At 43.8% G+C, this 14853-nt stretch overlaps 2 protein-coding genes across 7 annotated transcripts in view; one reads left to right on the top strand and one right to left on the bottom strand.

Annotated features, from left to right (window-relative positions):
• Window positions 1-8054, top strand: part of LOC109400927 (fibrous sheath CABYR-binding protein) — a 92529-nt gene extending 84475 nt beyond the window's left edge. For all 6 annotated transcript variants that reach the window (XM_062845519.1, XM_029878302.2, XM_062845518.1 and 3 more), the window contains exon 4: window positions 7206-8054. In XM_062845519.1, the coding sequence (XP_062701503.1) occupies window positions 7206-7907 (702 nt within the window). In that variant the 3' untranslated portion in view covers window positions 7908-8054. The remainder of the gene's footprint in view (window positions 1-7205) is intronic.
• Window positions 8055-8198: 144 nt separating this feature from the next.
• Window positions 8199-10127, bottom strand: LOC109400933 (uncharacterized). Its single transcript, XM_019673426.3, has 2 exons — window positions 9362-10127; window positions 8199-9291 (listed from the first exon to the last, which is right to left on the bottom strand). Exons 1-2 carry the CDS (start codon window positions 9710-9712, stop codon window positions 9055-9057), a joined length of 588 nt encoding a protein of 195 aa, XP_019528971.3. The 5' UTR covers window positions 9713-10127; the 3' UTR covers window positions 8199-9054.
• Window positions 10128-14853: the final 4726 nt, after the last annotated feature.

The raw sequence follows: 14853 nt of genomic DNA, 5'->3' as shown, positions 1-14853 counted from the left end.
ATGGGGTCTTCCCAGTGGTTTGGAAGTCCCGGGCCAGGCAAACCCCCACTTTCGGGTCAACCACGTAGTCGCCGGCTAAGAATACGACTACTAACCCCAATTCAAGGTGTCAAGCGGCCCGTGCCGAGGAATGATTGATCGAGGGGGTGAAAAAGATGCTCGATCATTAACGAAGCCTGTGGGGTACCCAGGCACCCCACAGTATTTCGTACCTTACCGCATTAATGTAGGGCTCTGGCGTGGCGGACCTTTTTTCCCCGTGCAACTCGTGGGATTTAAAAATCATATCAAATCAAAAACAAACAGCAGAAGGTAGTGGTAGTGGTGAAGCTAACCCCTTCGCAAGAAGCCAGTCGGTGGAGATACTGGACGGAGCCTGTGCAGGAAGTCCAAAAGGTGTGGCGGATGCGACTGCTTGTGATAAGCACGAGCAGAAGCGGGTAAGGCAGCCGTCAGGTGAGGAGCTGTGTGGTGGTGCCCGCAAGGCCAGCCGGTCAACAGTAATGTCGGCAAGTCTGACCCCAGCCAGGCATCCCGGAAAGCTGGGAAGGGTGGGCCTGAAAAAGCTGGCCCATTCCAGATGGAAAGGAATAGGGGGTTGCGAACGTTGTTAGGCCCTCAGCAATCACAGAGTAAGGCGAACCAAGGGGAGGACCCCCGCTTGGATGAAAGTCGAGCGGAAAAAGAAGTAAAAGCCGCAGGTAGAAGAATCTAAGGACGCCAAAACCAAGGCATAAAAGAGTAGGTGCCAAGCGTGAGAAAGGCGGCGCGTTCGTCATCAAGACAGAACAGTCGAAGTACTCGGACGTCTTGAAGGCAATGCGAAGCGACGCTAAGCTCGTGGAGCTGGGAGCCGACGTGCGCAGTAGCAGACTTATAAGGAGCGCAAAGGCGCCGGCTACAAAAATGTGGCGGAAGAGGTCCTTGGCGAAGGGGTAGAGATGAGGGTACACAAGAGGCACCTCTGAAGCTAATCCCGACACTACAGCAACAGTGTGACGTGCAGGTGGCCACCGCAGCCGTTAGACTACGGAAGATGCCGGCAGGGACACAGGTAGCCTTGGTTCAGCTACATGTGGTGAACGTCCGTTAAAGTATAGGGTGTCCCAGAAAGTATGGGCACAACTTCGAAGCTCTGCCGTTTGGAAACGGATGCATGATTAATCTTTATTTTCACACATATCCTGCCTTGATATATTAGCATCAAATGCCAATTATTAGAATTTGCTTTTTACACATCGTTTGAATACGGTAGAACTTTCCCTAGAAGACCTTTAAAAGCTTCTGCACAAATCGCTATATTTTTCAATAACATCGCTTAACAAATTATTTTCCACGCATAAAATTAAGCTTGATAGAAATTTTAAAAAATATATCCGTGATTTTCTACATGCGTATCTATGATACAAATATTGGATTGAACTGAAAAGATATACTTTCGTACCTGAAAATTTATTTCAAACTCAAAAATCGATATTTTTGAAACTCCGAAATTCAAATACTTGAAAATGAGCTTCTAAATATGTATCACAGCATTCAGAAAAAGACAATTAAATTTCCCTATAAGTTAAATAAATACTCCAGCTTTATTAAGTGTAAATTGATTTTATGTAATTCTCGTTAAAACATGTTTTAAAACTCGAATGTATGTGGGCATGTCTCATCCAGAAATAGAAAAAGCGACTTTTTTCGATTTTCTCCAAATTCTAAAAGGCCAGCACGCACAGGCAAACCATATTCTTATGAAAAATTTCAATCAAGCATCTGAGGAAACATGTTTTCGAATATATCATGCCAAAAAAATTCAAAAAAATTGTTTCGAATTTGTGTATTTGACAAAACGGTAAAAAAGTAGGTTGTGCAGGAGTTTTGAAAGTTCTTTTTTCATTTTAAACATTCTGCATACAAAAACACTTTTAAATGAATAATTTTTTACAGGTATCAATAAAAATACTTTGAATAAAAATACAAAAATATAAAAATTGTTGTTTGTTAAAAAAATATTGTATTCTCGCTATACAAAGTTGTGCCCATACTTTCTGGGACACCCTATAGGGAGGATCAAGGTAGGCTGATGTGTATGGCATGTGATATTCCACGAGCCACCGAAGGTTGGCGGCGCTGAAGGCCACAAGGCACAAGACTGCACGGAGTCCACCCAATTGTCTGATTTGTACCGGGAAATCCGTAAACAAACGGCATCCAACGGGTGGTCCAGAAAGCCACATTGAACAAATCACAGTGCAGGTAACGCAGCTGAACCTGAACCACTGTGATGCAGCTCAGCAACTGCTTTGTCAGGCGGTTTCTGAGTGGAAGACGGATATAGCCATCATATCGGACCCATACCGAGTACCCGCCGGCAACGGCAACTGGGTCTCGGATGGGACCAGGAAAATGGCGACGATATGGTCGACGAGTAAATACCCCGTCCAGGAGTTGGTGTCTACTACCTATGAGGGCTTCGTGGTCGCCAAAGTAAACGGGGTCTTCTTCTGTAGCTGTTATGCGCCTCCGCGGAGGTCGATCGAGCAGTTCACGCAAATGCTGGACCGCTTAACGACCGTGTAAACAGGGTGAAGGCCGGTGGTTCGAACTGGAGAGTAGATGATGGTTACACTCACAACGACCACCTGGCGGTTCGCTACAGTATCGACTACAACAACAGCAGACAGCGGATAGAAGAAGAGGCGGCTAGGCCAAGGCCAAGCCCTCGCAGATGGAAGACATCATACTTCGACGAAGAGGTATTTAGGGAGGCGCTCCGCCCTGAGTGAAACTTAATCGGTTCAGACGGCGACAAGCTGGTAGCGGTGCTCTCACGTGCGTGTGATTCGACCATGCCGAGGCGAGTCCACCCTAGAAATGGGAGGCCACCGGCTTACTGGTGGACCGACGCGATTGCGGACCTGCGCCGTGCCTGCCTACGGGCTAGGCTGCGGATGCAGCGAGCACGATCAGAGGAACAGCGAAACGAACGGCGGGTGGTGTTCGCCGCTGCAAAAACCGCGTTTAAGACCGAGATAAGATCAAGCAAAAAGGCCTGCCCTCAACTGTCAGAGTGCCAATACGAACCCGTGGGGTGAGGCCTACAGGATCGTTATGGCCAAGACGAGAGGTGTGATGGCTCCTACAGAGCAATCTCCAGAGATGTTGGAGGGGATCATTGGAGGACTTTTTCCGCGTCATGATCCTAGTCCTTGACCTCCTTTCGTAGGACCGCCGGGGACTGGTGATGGCGATGAGGAGAGGGCAAGGGGCCGGACACCTATTTTAACCTACAATTTTCCGGTTAATATATTAAGATATATTAATGAAAACTTTTTAATCACAGTAACCGGTCTTTGGATGAACTGGTAAACAATCGTTTGACAATTGTGATTCATGTTGTGTCCTTTTCCGAGTGCTAACCTTTTTCTCAATTCTAGAAATACCAGGCTTTCAACAATTCATTTATTATATGAATTCCTTAAAATCAAAACTGTGTATTTTAAAATGCAATTCATTGACAAAGGGAATAATCACATTAGCAAAGGTAATCTAGAATGTGCTATTCATAGTCTCTCGGAATATGGACTGGGCACTGTTTGTTCAGATTCTAAATGTATACAGAAGTTAATAGTTTCAACCAAGGTTTACCAAAGCTTATGTTGCTTCTGGTTTATCCTAGTTGTAGCTTTTTACCAACAGGTTCTATGCATTCTATAGTACCCTTAAACATGCTTGGACTGGGCTCTTTAAGCAATAAAGGGACAATGTTTTGATGTTCTGTGTCAAGCATATAGAGGTTTTTCTTGGTCAAGATAGTATTTTATTTGGCATATCAAATGATTTATCGTTGAAAACGGAGACGGATAATTGCAAGCCACAATGTCCCGATTACGATGCTGCGTCGTTCCCCGTAAAGATAAAGTTTGCGTAAATCAATGACGCCGCCGTTTAGCCATCGCATCGATTTCAATGATGATCTAGCTCATAATTGCCTGAAATAATGAATTATTAAAAATATAATCGTTTGTGGTAATCACAAACCTACCTGCATGGGAGCAAAAATCTACTTTTCCCAATCAACCTGAACATGAACAACATGCAATATTTCAACAATCTGTCAAGGTAAATTGAACTTGTTTGTTTTGGTGATATGACCTGCTTTGATGGCGTTATTTGAATTTATTGTTGATTAATATAGGTTAACTAGCTGTCCCGGCAAACGTCGTACTGCCTGCCTACTGTGTTTTTTGACATGCAGCTCCATAGGGACGTCCCCGGCGAAGTCATCTGTTTGGGAGCCCCCCGTTCCAGAGACCGGAGAGGTCCCGCACCAAGCTAAGAACCTTCCCCGGCCCCATAAATACCCACATACAAAATTTCACACCGATCGGTCCAGTAGTTTCCGAATCCATAGCGGTCAGACAGACAGACAGACAGACAGACAGACAGACAGACAGACAGACAGACCGACAGACAGACAGACAGAAATTCATTTTTATATATATAGATATACTATTTTATTTCGAAGTATACTAAATACACTAATATTGTCTAGCCCCTTAGGAGAGGGTTACCGATGTGGAACTTGCGGGGATAGCTAAGTCCCTTAGCGTAGGTAAGGCCCCAGGTCCGGACGGAGTTCCGAACCTGGCCTTAAAAGTAGCTATTGCAGAGGCTCCCGAGATGTTCAGGTCTGCTATGCAGAAATGCCTGGACGAGAGAGTTTTCCCAGAAGCTTGGAAGAGGCAGAGCCAAAGGCGGGGAAATCACCCGGAGACCTGTCGGCATATAGAATACCAATATGTTTGATCGACACGGCGGGGAAGGTGCTCGGAAAGATCATCCTCAATAGAATGTACCAGTACGGCTTCCGGAAGGGGAGGTCCACCGTAGACGCTATCTTGTCGGTTACAAAAACCGCCAAGAAAGCACTCGAGCCTAAGAGGAGGGGAATTCGCTTCTGCGCGGTAGTGACTCTGGATGTAAGGAGTGCGTTTAATAGCGCCAGCTGGTCTGCTATTGCCGATGCGCTCTTGCATGTGGGTCTCCAGCCTTGCGTCTGGGGATACCGGAGTACTTGTACAAGATTCTCGAAAGCTACTGTCAGAATCGCGTACTAGTCTACGACACGGAGGTGGGTCCGAAGTGCTTCCACATAACCTCAGGAGTCCCGCAAGGTTCCATCCTGGGTCCGGTGTTATGGAATGTCATGTATGACGAGGTGTTGAGGTTAGAGTACCCAGTGGGAGTGGTGATTGTCGGATTTGCCGACGACATTACGCTCGAAGTCTACGGTGAAACGATCGAGGAGGTAAAGTTGACTACCAACCACTCGATCAAGGTTGTGGAGGCGTGGATGCGGTCCAGGAAACTGGAGCTGGCTCACCACAAAACAGAGGTGACGGTTGTTAACAACCTGAAGTCGGAGCTGCAGTTGGACATCAGTGTAGGAGAGTGCACTATCCTGTCAAAGCGCTCCGTCAAACACTTGGGCGTGATGATCGACGATAAGCTTACTTTCGGTAGCCACGTCGATTATGCCTGTAAAAGAGCCTCCACAGCTATTGTGGCACTGTCCCGGATGATGTCCAATAGCTCTGCGGTGTACGCCAGTAAGCGCAAGCTTCTGGCTAGTGTTGCTACGTCCATACTTAGGTATAGCGGCCCGGCGTGGGGCACCGCGCTAAGTACTAAATGCTACCGATGGAAGCTGGAAAGTACTTACAGGCTTATGTGCCTGAGGGTTGCGAGCGCGTACCGTACCGTGTCACACGACGCTCTCTGCGTCATTACTGGTATGGTGCCTATCAGCATTCTTATCAGTGAGGACATGGAGTGCTTCGAAATGCGCGGCACAAGAGGCATACGCAGGACTGCCAGCATGGCCTCTATGGTCAAATGGCAGCGCGCGTGGGACAGTTCCACCAAAGGAAGGTGGACCCATAGGTTGATACCGAGGGTAGATAGTTGGTTTAACATTCCACCTGACACAGGTCCTTAGGCCATTGCTGCTTTCGACAGTATCAACACCGTTTCAGTCATGCGGATTCTACCGAATGTCCGGTTTGGCCGGAACACGTTTTGTTCGTATGCCCGCGTTTCCGCGCAATGCGTGACCGCATGCTTGCCACATGCGGGGAGGACACAACTCTGGACAATCTTGTTCAGAAGATATGTGGGGATGAGTTTGGCTGCAATGCCGCTTCATCGTCTTGGAGCTACAGAGGAGGTGGCGCGTGGACTCGGAGAATGGTTAGTTCAGATGCGGTACAAGAGGTGGTCCAGGCGTTTGGAGTCGGCTTCGTAGACCATACCGGTGCCCTGCGGTCGAAATCGATCCTTAAAGCGATTAAGTGGGAGAACGTTGTGTTAACGTTGCTGTCGTGGCGTCGGTCTACTGGATTGGTTCCGGGCCCGCGGATGGAGAGGGGTGCCCGGTAAGAACCGGGGCAAGTGGAGACCCTACTGTCAGCAACGTTTTGGTGCAACTGATAGGGCCTGAAGGGTAGGGATACCTTTGCCTTCAGCAGATCAGATCTGGTTGCACGTAGGCATCAGTTCTTAATATCTGCAAAACAGGTGGGCGCGGACGTGGGGTTATCCTTGTCCATTTCCCGAGGATAAAGGGAGTGGTGGGGACCACTCGAGAAACTGCGCCAGCATGCTACCGTGATGGACTCTCCAAAGCGAGTAATCGATGTTCGCTGCTGCAGGCTACGCAGCCAACCTTAAGGGTGCGATGTGCACTAGCCCCTCTCTGAAGCAATGCCTTCTTGGTGATTCCAAAGAGACGAAGGGTTTGCCGAACATGAGAATGTTGTTTAGTGGGTCGAGGAGAGAGTAGTCCTGGCTTTTACTCGTGTTGTAGAAGACGGCCTTAGCCCCACATTACCCAGACATTCCTGTTCGGGTGTCTGTTGAGCAGATTTTCCCCCTATGCTTGAGAAAAAAAACTGCCAACAATTAACGGAAGTGATTAGTTTAGAGACGAGTGTAGCGATAACTTCATTATTGACAAGCACATAAGCTCGAGGCATGACAGGCAAGTTTGCCATTATTTAAAAAAAATGTCACACAAAAAAGTTGTCGATTTTATGAAATGAAAAGTCCTTTGATTTAACTGCTTCATGAAAGGTTAAATATCAGAAAAATACATCAACTAATACAATTTTGCAAATAAATTAATATCTGTTTCATTCTACCCATTCTACTAGGAACCACAACTTCAGGAAGCTCCTATCGAGACATTACCTGGCGCAAGACCTCCACCGGAAACAAATCTTCCTCTCCGAGAAGCTCCAGCTCCCGAAGTTATCCAAGAGCCAAACAATAGCATCGCACCAAAGGCTCCCGAAGGCCCCCGGCCCAACTACGAAGAACGCCCGGCCAACCAAAACAATCCTCTCCAGCTGAACGAATTCGGACTTCCTCCAAGTTTGATTCCACTGTCTTCGTACAACGGAGCTCCGGCTCAGCACCAACAAGCTTATAACTTGCCGGGATACCCCTATAACTTCCCAGTTCTTTACGATTCCTTTGGGAACTACAACCCAACGCAGTACCAATCCATACTTCCTCCCTTTGGATACTTCCCTCAACTGGCTCAACCGAATCCATATTTCGCCCAGAACGTTCCCTTAAATGGACCACTAAACAACGCCGTCGATCCGCAACAAGTTAACCGCAGCGGACGCGAACAAGACCTCCCTGAACCCACGAAAGAGGACTTACAAAGCGCCACTCAAGAAAGCAAAGAAGCAGCCCCGGAGGAACCCACTGAAAGCGCTAAATCAGAAGAGAGCACAACCGTGCAAAACATCCCGGACAGTATCAAGAACAATGCCAACAAAAATAAGGACATTCCGGATGTGCCGCCACCCCCGATTCCATCCGGTGCCAAGGAGGCCGAACAGTAGGGTGGTGCCGCCGGGCTGAGATATCAGTAGGGTTAAGTTACGCCCCAAACGCGTGGCTGGTGTTCGTTCACGCGTTTCACATTTGTAGGATACTCATTGTTCATCGATCGTTTATTTGAAAATAAAACATTGTTTTCTATTTAAGGAGGGGGGTCGTTCTGGATTTTATATCACAAACTAATCCTTTGTTGTAAAAGCAAGCATATTATATCCAAAGTAAAAAACTTAAACGGAAGTTTAAGTAGTTGCTGCTTCAGACCATCGACATATTCAAAATAAACCTCTCGTTATTGCCAACATAACAAAAAGCATGTTTTTCTTTTTTCCTTGATTTGTAATTTTGGATCTATTATACAATCTCACTCCATATATGTAGCCGATGCGGTAAACGCACGGGTGTTCAGCAAAACTATGCTGAGAACGATTCCCGTCGGTTCAGGAACTTTTCGTTATGGAGTCTTTCTTCACTTCCCTGCCCATAATCGCATAGTTGACGTAACCACCATTGACAATGTCAGCCCTCACAAGCTAATGTCTATCAAATGTGCATAATTGTGACCAGATTTATTCAATAGAGCACAAGATCTAATCACTAGCTAGATATCAGCGTGAAAAAAACATAAACTTTTCATTAATCATTGTTAAAATTTCAAAAGTGTGTTGAAAACTACAGTTGCGCTTACGTCAACTATGCGATTATGGGCAGTCCCTTGGGCATAGAGTATCTGCGTGTCTGTCACACGATACAAACATGCAAAAAGGTCATTGACAGAGGAAGCTTTCAGTTAATATTGTGGAAGTGCTCATAGAACACAAGCTGAAGAGCAGGCTTTGTCCCAGTGGGGACGTCGCGCCAGAAGAAAAAGAATCAGAAGTATTGTGCGTTGTCCCCAAATTGAACTAACACGGAAGCGTACTCCATAAAAGTGTAATTGATTCGCTGTGGCACGTAGGTTGACTTTCAGGTCCTTAAAACATCAGAGGGATGCTAGGCATTTGATTTATTACACTTTTTAACTGTAATAGTTGATTTTCCAGGAGAATGTACAATACCAACCACAAACCTTTAATCAACACACTTTTTACTCTCGCAATTCTAAAATTCTACTATCTACACATAAAACAATTGAAGCACAACTCATGTAAACTACACCAGATTAGACTGACTGTCCTTGCGCTCCTTTTCCTTCTCGGAACCGTTCTTCTTCTGTCGACTGCCATAGACGTAGATGTGGAAATGAAATCCTCTTCCGTACTGACCGGTGACATCAATTTTGGCCCAGTTTGAGCCCATGGAATTGTACGTCGGAACGGCGCCAAAACCATCTTTGATTTGATCAATCGCCCTCACACATGTTATATTGACGGGTGCATCGATGTAGATCTAAGAAGAAAAATCCGATCTTCAGTTCACAAGTTCAAACTAGTCAGCAATCTGTCGTCCAATGCTGTACCTCGAGCGTTCCGTTCAAAGTACTCGGCCCTGAGTTCTCTATAACCGTGTTGTCGAAATAAATCAGCTCATCCGAATCGGAGCAGTTTCCAAATTCCAGATCATTCCCAGGAACGGGCACGAACTTCTTCGTCGTTGCATCCACCCATACGTAATCGTTGATCATTTTGCCACTTTCTAGAAACTCGGCCACTTCGTTTCGGATCTTGGGACGCTCTGCACCACCCTTGGCTTGCCTTTTGACCACCTGCTGTTTCGTCTGATCTTGTGGCACAGGCGAAGCCCACCCTCCACCATGCACTAGACAAACTATGACGCAAACATTGAGACACCACCCGCGAAGAAACGTCATCGTTAACCGTCGATCGTTGCTCCCAGCCGCGGCGATACGATCACGAACAATCCGTACAAGTTCATCCGCTCAACTGAACAGAAATCCTTTCAGCCGGAGTAAAGCGTAAACAACCACCAAGATCTTGGAGAGTAAATTTGCATCACTCCAGTCGAGTCACCGAAGAGAGTGTCTTCGTATTCTGCGACGATATGACTTTTAATCAAATTTATTACACAGGGCCATTATCACTCCCCATTCGGCAACCGGCAGTCTCGGTCTCTCTGAGTACCGTAGTGTCACTATAGGTATGTGCACAAGAATGTCGGGTCGACTCGACGACCAACATCGAAAGAGATAGGCCACGGTCACGATAATATTGTGCCTCGCGAGACAGAACGAACAAGAGCGTAGGCCGAAAAAGTGATGCACGTATGTACAAGATGAGGATGATACTGCTATACAGTATGGATGAAGACAAACAGCAAACGGTATCTGCTAGGATCATTAGAATAGTACAGGGTCGATTGAAAGAGTTTGGAAACTGTAGTTGGAACATTAGTATTGAGCTTCATCTTCTTTCTGTTGTGACGTCCTTACTCGGACAATGCTGGTTACCGATAGACCACGTGTTAGTTGTCGTGCGACATTTTTGGACGTTATACATGTGAGATCCTAGAGAGGTCCAAAAATCGACTCGAATCATAACCCAAGAGCGTAGCCAGAGGGGGGCAGATTTTTTTTTAATTCGACCCGACTCAAAGATTATCAATAATTCAAGAGTTCCAGAAAAAAAATGTTAAAAAAAACTATTTTCTAGACTATTCTAATAATTTAGGTTTTTATCCACAATTATCAAACCTTTTTTTCTTGAGAATCACAGGAAATTCCACCAAGTATTTCTCCAAGAGGTCTACTTCAATCTTATCATAGAATTTAACCAAATAACAAGCTTGGTTGAATGGTTAAATTTTGTGATGTTTATTCATGGAATACAAAAACAGCATGCCAAGTTTCCGGTAGGGAAAAAGAAGGATTTTGTAGAATTATATGCTGCTATAGAGTGCAGTTATGTACTACTGCTACACGAATTTTCACTTGTATTCAATTCAAACAAACGGCATGCTAAGAGAATAATACCTCGGATTTCTTTACAAATTCTTTCAAGGACATCTCCAGAAATTCCTTTAGGCATTTATTCAGGAACTTCTCCAAAGATTCCTTCAGAAATTCCTCAAGAAACATGTCCAGGAGTTTCTCTTTCGTGAATTCTTCCATGGACATCTTGCAGGGTTCAGATAATTTTTTTTCAGGGTTTGTTCCAAGAAATGCTTAAAGAATTCCTCCCACGATTCCTTCAGTTTTTTTACAGATACTTTTGCAAGGATACATCGATAAATTCCTTCAGGAATTTTCCATAGCTTCCTTAAGTGATTCTAGCACGGATTGCTCCAGAGAGTTCTTCAAGAATTCCTCTATGGGTTTAACCATACATTCCTCCGGGAATTTCTTCTGGGATACCTTTAGAAGTTCCTCCAGTGATTGCTCCAGTGCTTTTTTCGATGATTCCTCCAGGAATTTCCAGGAGTTCCTTAAATCATTGTACAAAACATCCTTTAGGGAGTCCATTCAAAGATTCCAACAAAAATTTGTCCAAAATAACAGCAGACATGGATGCCTTAATTTTTTTTCGTACAGAAATTCTTCCAGGAATTTGTTAAGAAAGCTTTCCTGGGATTTCCTAAGGAATTCATCATGGGATTGCTTCCGGGATTCCTCCAGGTTTATCTTCAGCATTGCTCCAAGGATTCACTCGGGAATATCTTCTGTGTTTTTTTCAGAAACAACTCCAGCATTTATTTAAACAAATCCTTCAGGAACACTTTTGAAAATTCCTTCAGGAGTTCTTCTTGGAATTCTTTAAGGAACTCCTCCAAAAAATAATCCATTACTTCCTCCAGGAACTGTTCAGGAATTCCCTTAGGAATGCTTCTAGGAATTGCTTCCAGGATTTCTACTGGGGTTTCTTCAGGAACTGCTACAGGGATTCCTCAAGGAGTTCTTCCAAAAACTCTTCTTAGAATTCCTTCAGGATTTCTCCAAGGATTTCTTCAAGCAATTTCTTCATAAATTTGCACTGGGATTCCTCCATGAATTTCTTCAGAGATTCCTCTAAGGATTATTCCAGGAAACCTCTGGGAGTTGTTGCAGTGATTCCCCCAAAAATTCATTCAATGATTTACTCAGAAATGCGAATAGAGGTTTCTCCAGAAATTCCTCCAGGAATTCTTCTAGAGATTCCAACAGAAATATTTCTATTGATTCCTCCGTTAATCTCTACGGGTATTCTTCTAGGATATCCTCCAAGAATTTATACAGGGCTGAACTCGGAACTTCCTTCTGTGATTCTTTCTGGAACAACTTATTTAAAAACATCCTCCAAAGATTCTCCCACGACCTCTTTTTAGGGTTCCTCCAGTAATTCCTCCTTGTATTATTAAGGAATTTTTCTAGGAATTGATTCACTACTTCCTGCAGGAACTGCTTGGCGATTCCCTAAGTAATTCCTCTTGTAATTTCTTCCGGGATTCCTTCTGGAGATTCTTCAGAAACTCTTCTAAGGATTCCTCCCGAATTTGTTCAAGAACTCCATCTGCGATTTCTTCAGGAATTATTTCTGGTATTCCTATACGAATTCCTTAAGAAATTCATTCACGAATTTCTTCAGGAATTCCTCTAGGAATTACTTCAGGAAATCATCCAGGGATTCCTTCAGAAATTCTTCCAGGATTTTTTCCAGAAATTCCGCCAAGAAACCTAGCAGTATTCCCTCCGGGAATTGCTACACGCATTTCTCCAGGAATTGCACTTAAAACTCCTCCACGAAACTTTTTTAGTGATTTTTCCAGAAATTCGTTCGGGGATTTCTCCAGGAATTCCTCCAGAGATTTCTCTAGAAATCCCTCCGAGAATTTCTCTGGCGATTTATTCAGCTCCTCTATAGATTCCCACAGAAATTCATCCAGAAATTGTTGAAGGAATTCCTACAGAGATTCCTCCTAGAATTCCTTCAGAAATCCGTCAGCAATTTCCAAAGGAGAACCTCCAGTAAATTCTCCAGGCATTCCTACAGGATTTTATTTAGGAATTCCTCCAAGAGCTATTCCTGGCAATTCTCCAGGATTTACCCCAAGAATTTCTTCAGGAATTCCTCTAGCAATTTCTCTTGAAATTGATCCAGGAATTGCTCCTGGAAATCCTTCAGAAATTATGTCAACAATTTCTCCAGGATTTTTTCCAGAAAATCTACTGCGGATTTTTTTCATGAAATTCTTCCAGAAAATTCTCCAGAAATACCCTCAGGATTTTTTCAGCGATTTTTACAGGAAATCCTCCCAAGATTCCTCCAGGAAATCCCCCAGGAGTTCCTCTAAGGATTCTTCCTGGAAATTCTCTAGTGATTTCTTCCAAAATTCTTCCAGGAAATTCTTGATGGAATACCATCAGTCATTTTTCAAGGATTTCCCCAGGGACTCCTTTACAAAATTCTTCTAGGATTCCCCCAAGGATTTCTTCAGGAATTCCTTCGAGGATTTATCCAAGAAATCCCCCAGAAATTCCTCCAGGATTTTCTCAAGGTTATTTTTTTTTTCAGAAATAGAAAAATAATAAAATAGAAATAGAAATTTCCCAGAATTTCTCTAGAAATTTATCCAGTAATTCTTCCAAGAATTCTTCTAGAGATTCCTCCAGAAATTCCCAAGGAAATCCCTCAAGGAATTTCTCTAGGAATTCCTCCAGGATTTTGTCCAGGAATTTCTCCAGGAACTCTCTAGGAATTACCCCAGGAATTTCTACATTAATTGCCCCCGGAATTTCTCCAGGAATTTTTCTAGGAATTGCTCCTGGACATCTAGCAGAAATTATGTCAGCAATTCCTCTAGGTATTTGTCCAGGAATTTCTCCCGAGATTCCATCAGGAATTGCTTAAGGTATTCCTTCAGAGATTTCTCTATGGAATCTTTTCAAGAAATTCTTTGAAAATTCCTCCAAGAAATTCTGCAGCAGTTTCTCCAAGGATTATCTAGGGATTTCTTCAGAAATTCCTCTAGAATATTCTCCAGGAATTCCGTCAGGAATTTTTCAGGGATTCCTACAGGTATTAAAACAAGGATTCCTCCAGAGATTCCTCCAGGGATTTCTTCACAAATTTCTTCAAGGATACCCCCAGGGATTCCTTCGAGAATTTCTCCAGGAGCTCCACCAGCAATTCCGCTAGAAATACCTCCAGGAATCTCTCAATGGATTCCTTCAGGAATAGAAAAATAGCAGAAATAGAAACAGAAATCTCTCAGAATTCTTCTGGAGATTCCTGTGTTTCTCAAATTTTCAGGAGGTTTTGCCCCCTTGGAACTTGCGAAAAACATTTTCGCCCCCTAAGTGAAATTTATTTTTCTATGATAAAAGGCTTAAATTTGCTAAGCGGAAGCCTTTGAAAGCCAGTGTTCTAAAAGAGGCTTCATCAACATCTGAGATGTTTGGTCACAAGTACTCAAATTAGACTGGTGAGAAATTGAAAAAAAAACAATTGAGGGGGTTAGAAGCAAAGGGGTGTATGTGTCAAAAACATACTTTCGTGTAAATTAGGTTTAAAGTTTTTGACCAATTTTTCATCATTTGTATGGAGTTTCAAAATCAACCCAGTTTTCTCTGATTTATTGTAATTTTTCCAAACATCGTAGAAACAATCTCAAAAAAGTTCCTGAAAGCTTGAAATCTGATGAGGTTGATGATATGCTCAGCTCAAAATCAATAAAATGGTCACTTACACCCCTTTGATTCTGGGCCTCTCAATTAAAAGAATATCTTTTATGCAAAAAGTGCAACTCAAGAACGTATTGGTGTATTTTTGAATGTAGTCAGCTTTGCTCAGCAATTGAAAATGAAATGAGTTGACAAGCTTACTATAAATTGGAGAATTTTTTTAATGAAAAATAAGCAGACATGCATTACATGACTTTGAAGGAATTCAACACTGAATTTGAGAAAAAAAAATCAAAGTAGCTTCTAGCAATAAGTTTAGATAGGAATTCCTTCGGGTAGCTTCGACGTGGACCCTCTAGAGGACTGCTCGAGAACAGTAAAAGTAGCCATCAATGACG

Source organism: Aedes albopictus, chromosome 1, assembly GCF_035046485.1.
Source record: "Aedes albopictus strain Foshan chromosome 1, AalbF5, whole genome shotgun sequence".
Lineage (NCBI taxonomy): Eukaryota > Metazoa > Arthropoda > Insecta > Diptera > Culicidae > Aedes > Aedes albopictus.
Note: the sequence above shows the minus strand (reverse complement) of the source record. Positions and strands in the feature narration are given on the sequence as shown.

Bases quoted from the DNA above. Each gene is read 5' to 3' on its own strand.
- LOC109400933 (XM_019673426.3), bottom strand. From the start codon at position 9,712: ATGACGTTTCTTCGCGGGTGGTGTCTCAATGTTTGCGTCATAGTTTGT. The intron at 9,292-9,361 runs GTACAGCATTGG...TTTTCTTCTTAG, and splicing joins CTTTGAACGGAACGCTCGAG to ATCTACATCGATGCACCCGT.